The sequence below is a fragment of the Erpetoichthys calabaricus genome, chromosome 4 (assembly GCF_900747795.2).
Source record: "Erpetoichthys calabaricus chromosome 4, fErpCal1.3, whole genome shotgun sequence".
NCBI classification, from domain to species: Eukaryota; Metazoa; Chordata; class Cladistia; order Polypteriformes; family Polypteridae; genus Erpetoichthys; species Erpetoichthys calabaricus.
In genome coordinates, this window is record NC_041397.2 from 244,449,712 (window position 1) to 244,465,796 (window position 16,085).

General features: G+C 37.2%; 1 protein-coding gene across 2 annotated transcripts in view; it reads left to right on the plus strand.

Annotated features, from left to right (window-relative positions):
- LOC114650722 (pyridoxal kinase-like) overlaps nucleotides 1-16,085 on the plus strand; it is a 63,485-nt gene that overhangs the window by 16,219 nt on the left and 31,181 nt on the right. For both annotated transcript variants that reach the window (XM_051926760.1, XM_028800530.2), the window contains exon 5: nucleotides 284-367. In XM_051926760.1, coding sequence (XP_051782720.1) covers nucleotides 284-367 — 84 coding nt within the window. The remainder of the gene's footprint in view (nucleotides 1-283; nucleotides 368-16,085) is intronic.

Here is a 16,085-nt window from a genome sequence, read left to right on the forward strand (position 1 = left end):
ATAAAGTGAATTAGATTTAATGGATTGCAGTATAGCTTGTGATTTTAAACCTCACTTTGTGTTTTCTACTTAATTCAATATCAACAATAAAAAATGTTTCTACAATGCACCATCAGAGCCATCTCCATCTTGTCAAATGCCTGTTTAGTCCAAAGAGTCTGTTTTTGGTACTTTCCTCTACCACACAAGTTTCAAATGTTATTTGTTGAAAAAATACACAATATTTGTGTTTTTTTCTTAGAAAAGAAATAAGCATATTTACACATAATATTTTAAATTGTAGGCTACACAAGAGATACTTCCTTCCTAGAGATGGTTGTTGACATAGTTCAAGAGCTGAAGAGAGAAAACCCTAATCTTGTTTATGGTGAGTTTCTACAAAAGTCACACTATGTCCTTAACTAGCCTTTCCTTAGTGAAGTGCAGTAGTGTTTTTAATTTTCATTAAATCAAATTTAATAGAATCAATTTTGTTGAAGAATTCATTGAAAAAATCATTCTGAAGTGTTTAATGCTGCCAACGGATGTTGTGCTGAACGCCAAAGTCCTCACTACAGCTTGTCTCATCCTTTTGATATTTTCCAGTGTTCCTTTAGTTCTCAATGGTCCAACAAATGCTTCCTTTAAGTTATCAATAGATTTAAATGTATCAAGGCATGTTACATTTAATAAAAAATCTTCTTTGCACCTCTGATACGGATTTTGTATAGATTCAGTGTGTACTGACTCCCCCCAAATGTCATCACATCCTTGTGCTTCACCTCACAAGCTTGTATGTGTTACTCTTTCCCCTCTCCCTTTTTCTTATATACTTCGCTGTCAGTCATTTCAGGCTCACAAATTCACAGGTTGATGTCTTGGAGAATATTAATTATATTTTTGTACCATAGCAACAAAAGTTCATTGTGATGTTTGAATGGCACTGTTTATGATACACATCCAATTGCATGCTAATATAATAAACAGTATGATAAATAGAGGGTGGAATATCAACACAGAATTCACATGTGAACAAGCCTGGCTAATTTTACTACACAGTCATGTGGCAACCTGTACTGTAGTTAAACAAACCATGAGGTGGGCTGTATAGTTTCTAGATAACTATGCATCCACTAACTCGTTAATTAGAAAAATCACAATTTTACTGCTTCTGTTCAATTTCAGTATTTAGGTCTTCCCCAGAAGTGCACTTTCAGTTTTCCCAACGCATTTCATATTAATGAAAATATAATAAAAATCATATGATTTGAATTTGAGTTATGCTTTCATTTTCTTTAAGAATTTTGTTTATCTTTTTACTCTTTTTATTTTAGAAATATATTATAGGAACAGGATCTTTATTGTTCTAGCGAAACAAGAATTGGTTATTTTAATTCAGTGGAGCTTTAATAGTCAATTAAAAAAACAGATCATTGAAGAGTTTGTGATATACTGTATATAATATTTATAGCTATATTCTTAAAAGCATATTGAAAATAATCTAAAAATTTAAACTTCTCCTGGAAATTATTAGCCCCATTTAAATGAAAGCATACCAAAGCACAAAATTATACATTTAGAACAAACATTAATATTACAATTTTTGAACAGTGATTAACTGGTCAAAAGTAATCATGAAAATGCAAGATAAAATAAATTTTTATATTGCATCTTGCTTTCCAGCAAATTAAGCAAAAGTACATTTTTGCATCATGGTGTTTAAAAGTTCGATATTTTGAATTGCTCCATCTGTGTATATGTTAGTCTTGCAAAGAGTAGCTAAATATTGAGACAGTGAATAAAATATGCATTAAATAGCCACTTCATCAAAATTGGAAAAATCCACTACCTGATAATTAGCATTCTACAGCTACAACCTTTGGGCATGTGGTTGTGTGACATGTTCTGTTTTAATGACACCACTGCAGCATCCATGGCTAACAGCAGTCACGTGTCACTATGTAAGAAGACACGTGCATTGGTATGAGAAGTCAGCATCTCTGTTTGAACAAATGTGTGTGAAGAAAAAGGTGGGTAAAAAATGGTCGTCTAACAGCTGTTCTATCCTTTAGAAAAACATAAGTTAAAAATTTTCTTTCTTAAGTGGTGATTAGCTATTCTCTGTTTAAGGGAAGTATTTTTTCAGTTGAAGTGATTTTTTGCCGGTTTTAAATGTACTTGCAAGATATTGTGTAACACAGTTCAGTTTATTGAGAAACTGGTCATATCTAAAATATGATGGGCAGTATGGAAGCGTAGTGGTAAACAATACTGCTTCAGCAGATCCAACATTCTATGGTTTTTATCCTGTTTTTGTATGTGTGGAGTTTACACTTTCTGTATATATCTTCATGGGTTTGAATCCTGTATTACCAAAGGCATGTAAGTTAACTGGTGACTCTATACTGGTATTGTGTGAGTGCAAGCATTTCAGTGTGTGTGTTTGTATATGTGTTAGAGTGAGAACTAGTGAGGCAGGCCACCAAGAGACGTATGACAACTCTAAAGGAATTATAAGCAGTGTAGTTCAACTGAGTGAGATTGTACATACAACAACTGTTGCCTGGGAACTTCTACTTTTGAAGTCTCACATGAGAGCTAGACTTTGTAAGAAAGCATGCAGGAGACTCTCAAATCAAGTAGAAGAAGGTCCTCTGAGACCAAAAAGTAATTACAATATTTGTTTCCTGCATTATTGTTTATTCTTCATAGTAAATTTGACAACTCTTTCTTGTGAGTTGAAATCACATATAGAGGCAAGTAAGACAGAGATTTCAGTCAACTGTGCAGGGTATCTGGTCAAAAATCAGTGGAATGCTGAATATGAGAAACATAAACTGGTTTTAACTACTCATGGCATACCTTCAGAAAAACAATGTAATTTATAAAACACTAATCTTTCAGCACGATGATGACTCTAAACACAGTACAAACACAGAACTACTTGGAGTGAATGTCTACAGAGGGCTGGAAGAAATTGCAGCAGGATTACCTGAAAAAAATTAATCAGTAGTGGATCAAGAAAATTGCTTCAGTTTGTATTGTAAGGTGGTGCTGTTTGAAGAGAGTGGTTAGTATTAATGAGTGGTAGAGATCAATAAAAGTTTGTTTTTTGAGGCTTTTGAGTAGAATAGTTAAAATTCTTAGTAAAGGTCTGTACACAAGTCATTAGATACTTCACAAAGGTTTAAGATGCTAAACTCGAAGTCAAGATGAAAACTGAATTAAAACCAGAACTAAATCCTAAATTGGTTTCTTGAGCACTAGTCTCTTGATGAGTCTTTTGCTTTAATTTTTCGTAGAGTTCGAACACCATTAAATTTGCATGATCATCTTTTATACCATGGTACTCATGACATTATGCATGAGAAATGGCCTTTTATTTCTGAGCTTGAATTGAAAATGATTAGGCATACATGACTCAAAGGCAGTATATATCAAATGAGAAAGGGGGTGTAGGTGGGAGTAATAGGGGTGGATTAGTAAAGTGGAGTTTAAAGGGTGTTGGTCTTGAAGTCTTTTTTATTATTTGGATGTTCTTCTTCTTTTTAAGCCTGCATATGCTGGGTTTATTTACAAGTGTCTGTTATTGGTGTTTTCATTTGATAGCCATGATTCATCCAGCTGTCTGGCACTCTTAATAATTGCCTTGATTCTTACTTGCACCATGTCCCAGTTAAACTTGTTTTGAATTGTTATGTGCATGTATCACAGACTGTGGGGTTTTCCTTCTGACAGCATTGTGATGTTGTTATATACATTTGGAAGTGTTTTAAATGTTTGTCCCACATATACAGCTGGGCTTGCACTGCATGGTATACTGAGTTTCATGTCTCTGCTGCAAATTTTTTGCTTTTGGCATTAAAAAGAAGTGTCCACAGATTGTTTCCCAGTTAATATGCTACTTTAATGCCTGATCTGGAGAGGATGCATGCTGTGGTTTCTGATACACCACTATGATAAAGATGACTGTACCAGGTAGAATGGGAGATTGGCATTGTTATTACACCAGCTGACGTGACATTCATTGTGGACAAAGAGCAATATGTAATTACAATAGAGGGAATGCTTTCTGATACCACTACTTATGAGCAACTAGCCAGCAACCCAACAAAAACCACCTTGAACAGAATTAACACCACTCTGAATATGCTCTGTAACAACAACCGTTTAAACATGCAGGATTATTATAAAATGAAATCCAATTATGCAAACTGCCTGGAATGCTACAGCCTTCCAAAAATCCATAAAACCCTTTTGAAATTCAGACCTTTGGTCAGCCTAACAGGTGGGCCAACATATAACTTATCCAAAAGACTTTTTCAAATACTCAAACATTTAACGTATGATTTGGATTATTCACTTAATAGTGCCGAGATGGCAATGCAGTGCCTGAAGAATATATCCATCAATGATGATGAAATCACTGATGTCGTGTCACTATACACCATGATTCCAATTCATCTGGCTACAGAGACTTTACTCTCAGAACTAAATAATGACCCAACCATAACAGCATGAATGAAGGACCATGATGAACATAATAATTTTAACAATCAGAAAAATTTGCTTGCATTTCAATAGCAAATATCGAGACAGAAAGAAGGCATGCCAATGAGATCTCCATTATCAGGACTCTTTAGCCAAACTGGTTATGCAGCGATTTGAAAGCATGGCTGTACCACAGTTCATACCTAAACTGTGGATACACTATGTTGATACATCTGTCATATTGCAGTGCAACTAACTAAATGAATTCCACAGTCTTATCAATTCAATATTCACTGCAATTCAGTTCGCCATGAAAAGAGAAATGAATGGACACCTCAATTTCCTGGACATCTCCATTGAAAGAGGTAACAATGCCACTTTGATTACAAATGTTTATCGCAAACAATGTTATGCAGACAAAATGTTACACTTTGGTAGCAATCACCCCTTATCACATAAACTGAGTTGTGTTAAGACATTGTTCAAAAGGATACACACACACTGCATTACAAAGGAAACTAAAAATAATGAAAGATATTATCTGTTCCACCTATAACCACCTCTGATTTGCACATACCATGCCTTGTTTATGACATTTTCACATATCTGGGTTTAGATAACAGCAAGTACACAATAGCTGCTATCTCTTTGGGTGTAATGTCAAGTTTCAGACCTCCTGTTGAACATTCAAATTTAATTTTTATGTCAGATAACTTCACTTATACTTTATCAGAAGGTGTTGCTTTTACTTTATCAAAAAAATTCTAAAAATTAACATAAACTGTGTTGTATGCTCCACCTTGATCATTTGCTTTTGTTGTTTTCCTATGGAATTCAAGAATATTAGTGAAACTAAACCTTCCCCATCTGAGTCCATGTTTACTGTTCACTAAAACTCTTTTTCTTACCATGTGATGGTCAATATGTTCCTTAGTAAATGCTTTCATTATTTTACTCATGCTCCATATTACGTTTTAGTTTTAGTGTTTGAATTTGTGCCCTACCAAAACACTGTGAAATATATTATAATACTGTATGGTCACTTCACTACAGTGGTTCAGTACTTTCTACATCTTGAATTCTATCCTAGTTATTACAAAAAATGAAATCTAGACAGGCTGCCCTCTTTGTCAAAAAGAGCTTCTGATTATGTCTAAAACCTTCTGCAGTTGTACTCCATCTTTTTTTCTAAGGTTAACACAGTTAATAATTGGGTAATTAAAATCCTCCAATATTTTAACATTCCTCTCTAAACTTACAATTTTATTATTATTAAAAAAGATTCATATTGAAATTACTGTCTCCATTTGGAGAATGTCTATAACACAGTCTCAATATCGGACCCCTATCCTTAATGCTTTCTAATCAAATACAGATAAATTCAGTAAGCAGTGGCTGACCATCTACTTAAAGAAGACTTCCATTCAAAGTCTGTTTTAGAAAAAGTGCAACTCTCTGTCCTAAATAATGAGTACTTGTCAATGTTTTAGTTATTATAATTTCATAATTATGCTTGGGTACATAGAACTCCAACTCACTTGTATTTTTGATACTGTGGAAGAAACATCTTCCTAAATATACGTGCAGTATGTATAAATAATTACCCATAAGAAACAAGCAGGAGGAAGCTTGTTCATGCATCTTTTAATTTCTCCATCATAGCAGACCTTTAATGGTTGGCTCCCCAAGCAGAGGTGTCGCAGAATAATCAGTCAGCAAAGTTACAGTCTCCTAGTTATAAACAATTGAATTTACATAACAGTGCTGTATTAATGCGTACACATTTGATATTTACTCTGATTGGTTTGTTATCTTACAAACCTCTTGTACACCTAAATAAAAGTCTCATTTTGCTACATTCTTTGGCCTTCTCAATATCTCTTAACTCCAGCTGTTATCCTTTTATGGAATTTCAGTGTACACGCCAAATATCAAGTCCTGCAGTTGCCACTTTCTTTCATCATTCTGTCTCGCTGCTCACACATCATTCATCTGGTTTCCTAATATGTTTTGCTTAATCCTTCATGCTATTTCTAAGATAAATACTATATTTAATATGGAAAACATAAATATATTTCCCCTAAATCTTTTATTTTCTTTCACAATACTCCTAGAATTTAAGCAAGCATTTTTCAACGTGTTACTTATTTTATTTTAGCATTTTAACCTTGGCCTAGAAATTAAGTTAATATGTGTATCTCTTATTCTACCACTATTCATCCCTTTATGTAAAATTCTAACCCTAGCCAGTTCTAAACACCCTGGCTCCCTGGCATTTGTTTTAGGAATGTTTCAAATTAACATCATTTTCAACAAAAATCTTTTAAATATTTATCACACTGCATTTGGGTCACAAATCATTCCAAACCCATTATCAGCTATATTTGGAGGACTCCCAGATGGGCTTATAGTGGATGAGGACAAATGGATTGTACCAGCCTGTACCACATTACTAGCATGTAGAATTATCTTGCTTAACCGGAAGACTCCCAGCCCACCTTGCATAACTGAGAAACTGATGTTATATATAATTTGAAATTGGAAAAAATCAAATTCTTGCTAAGAAGATCAATCCAAAACGTCTTTAAAACATGGCAGGACTTAATTTACAAAATTTTAGAATACACATACATATAGAGGAAAATATGTTTTTTTTCCTCTGTTCTATGCTGTCCTCTCTTTCTCTTGGGTGGGGCTGAATTTTTGTTTTTATTTTATTAGATTTTGTTTTATCTCTGTCTTCTATATTTAAAATATTTTCTGTTTTTTTTTATTCTAGATTAATTTTAAAATGATTTGGTGTATAAATTGTCTGATTGTATATCATGTTACTTTTTGATATTGTCATAAGAATATACAGGAGACATTAAAAGGTTTAGGGTAGCCACCCGTATATTATGCCCTGGCTGCATAAAGAGTTAGATTTTGTAAAGTTGTGTCTGGTTCAAAGTCCAAAACAGAACTGATGACATGTAGCAAAGATGGCGGCTTTAAAGGTCTGGGCAGGAAGTGACGTCATCATGGGTGCCGCAGATGGGAATGACGTCATCATAGGTGTTGGAACTGAAACTGACGTCATCACGAGTGCTGAAAACGGAAGTGACGTTGTCTGGGTAGGAAGTGACGTCATCACGGGCACCGGAACCCTATGGAATTTCCCGTGAATGGTCTACAGAGGACTGAGAGAAAAAGTCAGTGCACCTCGCCACCCCCTGGTCAGACATGGAATTGTCACTATTCAGGCCCTTTAGCTGCCTCCCATGCGCACGGGTATGACAATATAAATAAAATTAACAAAATTAAAAAAATAAATGTATTTGTACACTCCAATTCATCCTCTGTAAGGAAACATGTCTATTCTTACGATACAGGTGTAAAAAAAATAACAGCAAAAATATTTCAGGTAAGCATTGGTCTGAACAAAGGAAACAGTACAGAAGGCTGCTGTAACCCTCTTTATTTTCTTTGGTTTTGTCTTGCATCCAGTTTAATTGCAAACATTACATTTTGTGGTGTAATGCTGTTTGCATTCAGAAGAAGAATAACAAGGAAAAGGTTATTATGTGTTACAACGGGAACTGCACTTGCGTAATGGCTTCTAACTATTGCAATGAGTGTCCTGTGCCATTAGGGGGCCCATACTGCTCCAAAGCCCGGCTTGCTATTGGGTGTATGAAGGCACCTCAGTCACCTATAATGCAAGGCAAGGCATTGGCCCGTAGAACTTACACAGTGGCACATGAGCATGCACTACTCTCCTGTCAGCTGTCCCATGGCACTGTTTGTGTGCATGCCATTGGCCTGGAAAATGTAACAGTGTAGTACACTCCAAGTTCTAACTGCTGTAGCATAAACAGGGAAACACTCTACAGACAGTTCATTTAATGCCAAAAGCTGCAATGCTGGTCCAGCCCATGTGGTATACATACACACACACACACAGTGTGGTCTGAGCCAACACCAGAATGACTAAAAAGGAAGAAAATTAAAAAAGAAAAAACTTCTGACTTGACAGTCACAGTGAGGCATTATGCAGACATATCACTTGTGTTATAAAGGAGCTGCAGTAGGGTTTCTTGACATAAATTCATTGTCTGATCTTACTCAGTGTTAGTGTGTCAGAGAGAGGAAGTGCAGCATTGTTCATAGCTCATTTAAAAAATGCAAGAAATTCTTGTTTTTTATTTTATCACTGTTTCTTTGATTTTATTTATTTTTTATTCAGTTATTATACAGTGTTTTTAACAAATGAGTACTTACTGCCTATATAACTAGCTAAAAAAATACTTTTCTTTTGTGAACTAAGACTTTTGCCCAGTACTGGATGTATTTCTGTATACCATTTGAAACGCTGACACCACAGATCTTCTCATTGAGTTGTCAACAGAGTTACAGCTGTTGAGCAGGTTTCAAATCCAAGGATAAAAACTGTCCCTGAATTTAGTTGTGCAAGCGCTACGGTTCCCATACAGTTTTTCAGATCGCTGGAGTTAGAGATGTGTCTATGCACAATGGCTGAAATTTTTAATAATTCTTTTTGCTTTTCTTGGACAGTTTTTGTGCATTCCTTCGTTTTAAAATAATTAGCTGGAAGCTTTTCTTGTTTTAGTGATAACAAAAATAAGCAAATGTGTTCAATAGTGAAAAGTGCAATCCCAGCCCAGCTGTGTTTTTTTTGTGTCAATACAATACAATTTATTTTTGTATAGCCAAAAATCACACAAGGAGTGCTGCAATGGACTTTAACAGGCCCTGCCTTTTGACAGCCCCCCAGCCTTGACTCTTTAGGAAGACAAGGAAGAACTGCCCAAAAAAAGTGGAAGAAACCTTAGGAAAGGCAGTTCAAAGAGAGACACCTTTCTAGGTAGGTTGGGCATACAGTGGGTCAAGTCAAATCTTCAAAGTTGTGTTTTTTTTGTGTGCCAAAGTGTAGTTTGTGGTGCCTCTTAACTAACATATGAGCAGGGAAATAAATTAAATTCTTTTATTACTTGTATGGTCATGGCATGCCTGGTTCCTATGGAGCCCACTAATGCTACTTAAAGCATTGCACAGCTGCTACCACTGTAGGTTGCCAGAACAAGAAATAGAAGTGGTGTCAGACTTATTTTGGCATGTGTGTTTTTTTTTTCCCTGTGTAAGCAAAAAGTACTGGTAGCAGAAAAAAGGAAATGGACATGATTTGTGCTTGACTTCTCAGCAAAAGGGCAGAAACAAGCTGAGTGCACATTAGCTTTTTCACTCTTCTGAGTTGCATGCCAGTTATACTTTAATCTACTCTTCTTTGTCAATTTAATCTTCTGGGCATTATTTTCTGCTTAGCACTGACAGTTAAGATTGAAACTACATCTGACGAAAATTAAGATGAGTCACATAATCATTATTGGTTTAATAGTACAGTTAGGATATATTGATAAAGAGGCTTCAGTTAGTGTTAAAAAGATAAAACTGGAGAAATTGAAATACAATGGAATTTTGGTTACCATTATTTTATGGATTGTCACTGGTCAGTTAGCTCTGTATGGTGTATTATTTAGATTGATCCCTATTAGCTTGTTAACTGCCAATTGAAAAGAGGCTAAATAGGATAACGGTGAGCCCAGATATAAGAGATTATTCATATATCTGAACAGATGGATGATTGAGACAAGCAAGTGAGCTACAGAGAGGAAATCGGGCAATAAGAAACCTGGTATTGACACATGAGTGAGGTCCAAGGAAGCAGCTGTTTTGCTTGGAAGATGTGCTTGAAACACCATAGATTAGCTGGGTATGCCGTAAATGCATAATCTATATATTTTTTTGTAAAGGCTGCTGGCTTTACATAACTTTAACATATTTTTTCCTTAGCATCTAACTTTCAGGGGTTTATGTAAAAAGGTACAGTCATCTTCATGGTAATAGTCAGCTGGTGTTTGAGATCAGTAGGTTAACTAGAAATAGACTTTGCTACAAGTTGCTTGATATTTCAGTCTTGCTTGGGGAGCTGCATCATAGTAGTGTGTGCTTATGTAAAAAATAAACATTTGATGTTACTGCTGAACTAGTCTCACATAGCTAAATGTACTGTATCTATCTATACTAATAAAAGGCAAAGCCCTCACTCACTCACTCACTGACTGACTGACTCACTCATCACTAATTGTCCAACTTCCCGTGTAGGTGGAAGGCTGAAATTTGGCAGGCTCATTCCTTACAGCTTACTTACAAAAGTTAGGCAGGTTTCATTTCGAAATTCTACGCGTAACGGTCATAACTGGAACCTCTTTTTTTGTCCATATACTGTAATAGACTGCAGCTCGATGGCCGTGGGAGGCGGAGTTGCGTATCACGTCATCACGCCTCCCACGTAATCACGTGAACTGACTGTGAACGCAGTACGTTGAAAACAAGGAAGAGCCCCAAAGAGCGCTGAAGAAAACATTCATTACACAATTGAGAAGGCAGCGAAACAATAAGAAGCGAGCGAGTGACACATACAAGCTTATTCATAAGTGCAGCTACTGCGGAAACAAAGCACGGTGTAAACCGAAAGTTTAAATTAAGTTTATAGAAACGCTTCCGCTGCCGTTTGCAATATCATTTTCGTGACATAGAAGTTTAATGAGAAGACACGAGGTATAAACAAGACTTTGGATCACTTTGTAACGGAGTTAAAATTGCTGTAGCGAGAAACTTTTAAGTGCTGGGTCTTAGCTAACATTAAACACAAGAGAGTGGCTCACGTGAACTGACTGAACGCAGCACGAGTGATCACTTCGATGAATCAAACCTGTTCAAAAAACACATTACACAATTGATAATGTAGGAAAAGAATATGAAGCGACTGACGAATACAGACATTTTCATGAGTGCAGGTACTTCGGAAACAAAGCACCGTGTACACCTAAAGTTTAAATTAAGTTTATAGACCTACAAAAGGTTGCCATTGATTTGAGGCAAGATTGCTTTTCTCCTGTACAACTATATGTTGCATTCTCAACAGTAAGCTTGCACGGCTTGGTCATATTACAACCGGAGTGCTGAACTGACAACGTGGTATACAAAGAGAACTATAACAATCGTAATAAACGAACAATAAAACAGTGGAGAACCCGTGGATTAAATAAAAAGGCTGCTTCCTTGGCGAAGCAAGGAAAAAGGATGACCTTATATGGCGTTCATTTATAAAACAGTGGAGAACCTGTGTAAAGGCTGCTTCACAAAAAAACAGCAGAGCGCCTTATATGAGCAGGCAGTCTGCTAAAGAAGGGAATCAATAAATAACTATAATTGTAATAAACGAACAAAAAATAGCAGAGAATCTGCGGATTACATAAAGGAAATGGGTACCTGAACAGAAAAGTGAGTCTCAAATAGCTACACAATAACTATAACAATCGTAATAAATGAACAATAAAACTATACAGAACCGCTAAGCAAGGAGAAAGGACGGCCTTATATGGCGTTCGTTTATAAAACAGCGGAGAGGCTGTGTAAAGGCAGCTTCACAAAAAAACAGATCCTTAACAAATTGTTATTGGTATATTTACACTCAATTTAAAAAGGTTTTCTTTTCTTCTTAATAAAAATTTAAAAGCAGTACTTCGCCGCTACGAAGCGCGCGGATTTGGCTATATATATATATATATATATATATATATATATACTAGCAGAATACCCGCGCTTCGCAGCGGAGAAGTAGTGTATTAAAGATGTTATGTAAACATATATATACATATACATATATATACATATCTACATATACACATATCTACTGTAGCAGATAGAGGCGTGGTCCACCTCTTGAACCCTCAGGTACCACTCTGAACACCAGGTGAAAGTATAATTATTATTTATTTTATAATTAAACTGTGCACAAAGCACCCTCCACTCCACACTCATAAACACAATTCTCTCTCTCTCTAACCAATCCTCCTCGCCCAGACACTTCGCCCTCCTCCTACCTCCCAGCTCAGCTCAGTGTCTGGGCTTTCCCACTGTCCTTTTATATCCCCTGACCCGGAAGTGGTTTCCATCCAAACCCACAAGTCCTTATTCCCTCCGGGTCACGGTAAACAGTCCTTTTCTTCAGCCCGGGAGCACATCGTTCCTTCCTGTCACGTGATGATGACGCACTCCCGGGTTATAGGGCACATAAGAGCCCACTAGCCCCCCTACAGCGACTCCTGGTGGCCCCTAAGGTATCCAGCAGGGCTGTGTATACAAACTACAAAGTCCATGAGGCCCTGCTGGAACTCGGGGCACAATCATGTTGTCCGGAGGGCTCCTCCTGGCGGCCTGGGGGTGGCGACCGGAGTCTGTAGCCGGCCGGCCATCACACTACATATACATATATGTACATATATATATATACACATATCAACATATATATACATATATATATATATATATACACATATCAACATATATATACATATATATATATATATATACACACATATCAACATATATATACACATATACATATATAAATATACACATACATACATAGTGCGTTGTAACATGGGCTGTGATTTTTACATGGGAGGGAGATGACAAATCACAGCTTCCCGCTTTCTAATCGGGCCTGTGATTGGTGCTTTGACTGATGCCCAGATCCCACAGTATCTCCCCTTAGGAGAGGCGTTAGGCAAGTGTAATTGAATAGCGGTGCTGCAAGTTTAGCTTTACACCTGTTTTTAAGGCTTATTGACTGAAAGGGGCTTTCATGAAAAAAGTTAGGGCTTTGCTACAGGATACACCCTCCACAGGTTAAGGAAGTAAAAATAAAGGTATATATTTCTGTTTTATTTAAACCTTTTAAGTTTGTATGCGGGCGGTATGGTGGCGCAGTGAAAGGTGCCAGTTAGGAGACCCGGGTTCGCTTCCCTGTGTGGAGTTTGAATGTTCTCCCCGTGTCTGTCTGGGTTTCCTCCGGGTACTCCGGTTTCCTCCCACAGTCCAAAGACATGCAGGTTAGGTGCATTGGCTATTCTAAATTGTCCCTGGTGTGTGGGTGTGTGCGCCCTGCGGTGGGCTGGCACCTTGCCCAGGGTTTGTTTCCTGCCTTGTGCCCTGTGTTGGCAGGGATTGGCTCCTGTATTTAGGATATACAGTGATCCCTCGCTATATCGTGCTTCGCCTTTCGCGGCTTCACTCTATCGCGGATTTTATATGTAAGCATATTTAAATATATATCGCGGATTTTTTGCTGGTTCACGGATTTCTGAGGACAATGGGTCTTTTAATTTCTGGTACATGCTTCCTCAGTTGGTTTGCCCAGTTGATTTCATACAAGGGACGCTATTGGCAGATGGCTGAGAAGCTACCCAACTTACTTTTCTTTCTCTCTCTCTTGCGCTGACTATCTGTGATCCTGACGTAGGGGGTGTGAGCAGGGGGGCTGTTCGCACACCTAGACGATACGGACGCTCGTCTAAAAATGCTGAAAGATTATCTTCACGTTGCTACCTTCTGTGTGCAGCTTTTAAGTATGCTGCACGGTGCTTCGCATACTTAAAAGCTCAAAGGGCACGTATTGATTTTTGACTTTGTTTTTCTCTGTCTCTCTCTCTCCCTGCTCCTGATGGAGGGGGTGTGAGCTGCCGCCTTCAACAGCTTTGTACCGCAAGCCAAACAGCCCTATTGATTTGTTTGCTTTCCTCTCTGTTTCCTTTGAAGAGGAAGATATGTTTGCATTCTTTTAATTGTGAGACAGAACTGTCATCTCTGTCTTGTCATGGAGCACAGTTTAAACTTTTGAAAAAGAGACAAATGTTTGTTTGCAGTGTTTGAATAACGTTCCTGTCTCTCTACAACCTCCTGTGTTTCTGAGCAAATCTGTGACCCAAGCATGACAATTTAAAAAGAACCATATAAACATATGGTTTCTACTTCGCGGATTTTCTTATTTCGCGGGTGGCTCTGGAACGCAACCCCCGCGATGGAGGAGGGATTACTGTAGCGGGTTGGATAATGGATGGATGGACATTTGTATGCATAGCCCCATTTGCCCATTTTCGTTTTTTTTCTTTCATCAGTAATATTTCAGTAAACCCGGAGCTTGTGAGTTCAAATCCTGGTACTGACACCACTGTGTGACCCTGAGGAAGTCACTTCACCTGCCTGTGCTGCAAAAAAACAAAAGTAATGTAACAAATTGTACCTCAGATGTTGCAAGTTGCTGGAATAAAGGCATAAGTCAAATAGATAAATATGTATTTTACACATAGGAACTATTCATATATTTTCAGTTAAGTCAACTGCAGCTAACCTTTATAAATGAGGGTTTCTCCTTTTTAGATAGTGCAAACTGTTTCTTCTTCATTGAGGTTTTCTCTTGGAGAGCTTTTTTCATTTCATTGAAAATTAAATATGTAGCTTTCTTATTAATTTTTCAACATTGTGTAAAATAACTTTATAAAGTAACATAAAAGGTTTAAATACTGGTTATCCTTTTACACTAAAATATTACTAAAGAGATACAAAAAAAGTAAAATGCATATGTTGTTTTTCTTTAAGGAGATTAACTATTACTGAAGAAAGAAAAAAAAAACTAAAACAGCCAAATGGGGCTATGCATACGAACTTAAAAGGTTTAAATAAAACAGAAATATATTCCTTTATTTTTACTTCCTTAACTTGTGGAGGGTGTATCCTGTAGCAAAGCCCTAACTTTTTTCGTGAAAGCCTGTTTCAGTCAATAAGTCTTAAAAATAGGTGTAAAGATATTGACAATAAGCTACGCAAACCCACCAAGACATGGAATCGTTTAAATCAAGGCGCTGCGCTACCTTCTTCCAGATCGGCCCCAAGGTGTTCATATTTTTCCAAAGCAGTTCTGGTCTCCATCGGCATCTGTAGCTGAGTCGAAAAACACCATCCCATACTATTAGTTAACGATTAACACATTTCTATATGTATTGTAAGCATACAATACAACTGATAATATGTTGCGCTTATTTATCTGGTGTACCAACATTTTTGCGCGTTTACCGGCTGAAATCCAACGTGGTTTGTGCCCTTCAGAATGAAAACAGTTTGCATTTACCTTTTTAATAAAAGTCGAGCTTTTAAGCCTGAGAAATCACCCCGTAAATGCACACGTTTAATTGCACGTGTTAATATGTATGCTTACACACTGTTTCTTCTTCATTGAGGTTTTCTCTAGCATGTAGATCGGTGTAATTACATTCACAGCATTCATAGTCTGAATCACAATCCTGATTGTATGGGTGGTTACTTACCAGGTAACGCTTATGGTTGGCCAGCAAGTCAGCTAACATCAGCCACGGTGCCTTCAGTTGTGAGAAGCAGATCATAGAATGGTTGAAAATAGTTTACTGTCAAATAATGCAAAGAGTACACGACACGTGTTTCGCCCTAATTCTTGGCTCATCAGGCGTACACACTCACTGCACTCGCTTACGGGAATCGAACCTCGGACATCAGCGCTAGAGGCGAAGCCCCTCACATTGCGGCACTGCGTGTGGTTCGTTTATTTGACAGCTTGTAGATCGGGGTAATTACATTCACGGCATTCATAGTCTGAATCACAATCTGATTGTATGGGTGGTTACCTACCAGGTAACGCTTATGGTTGGCCAGCAAGTCAGCTAACATCAGCCACGGTG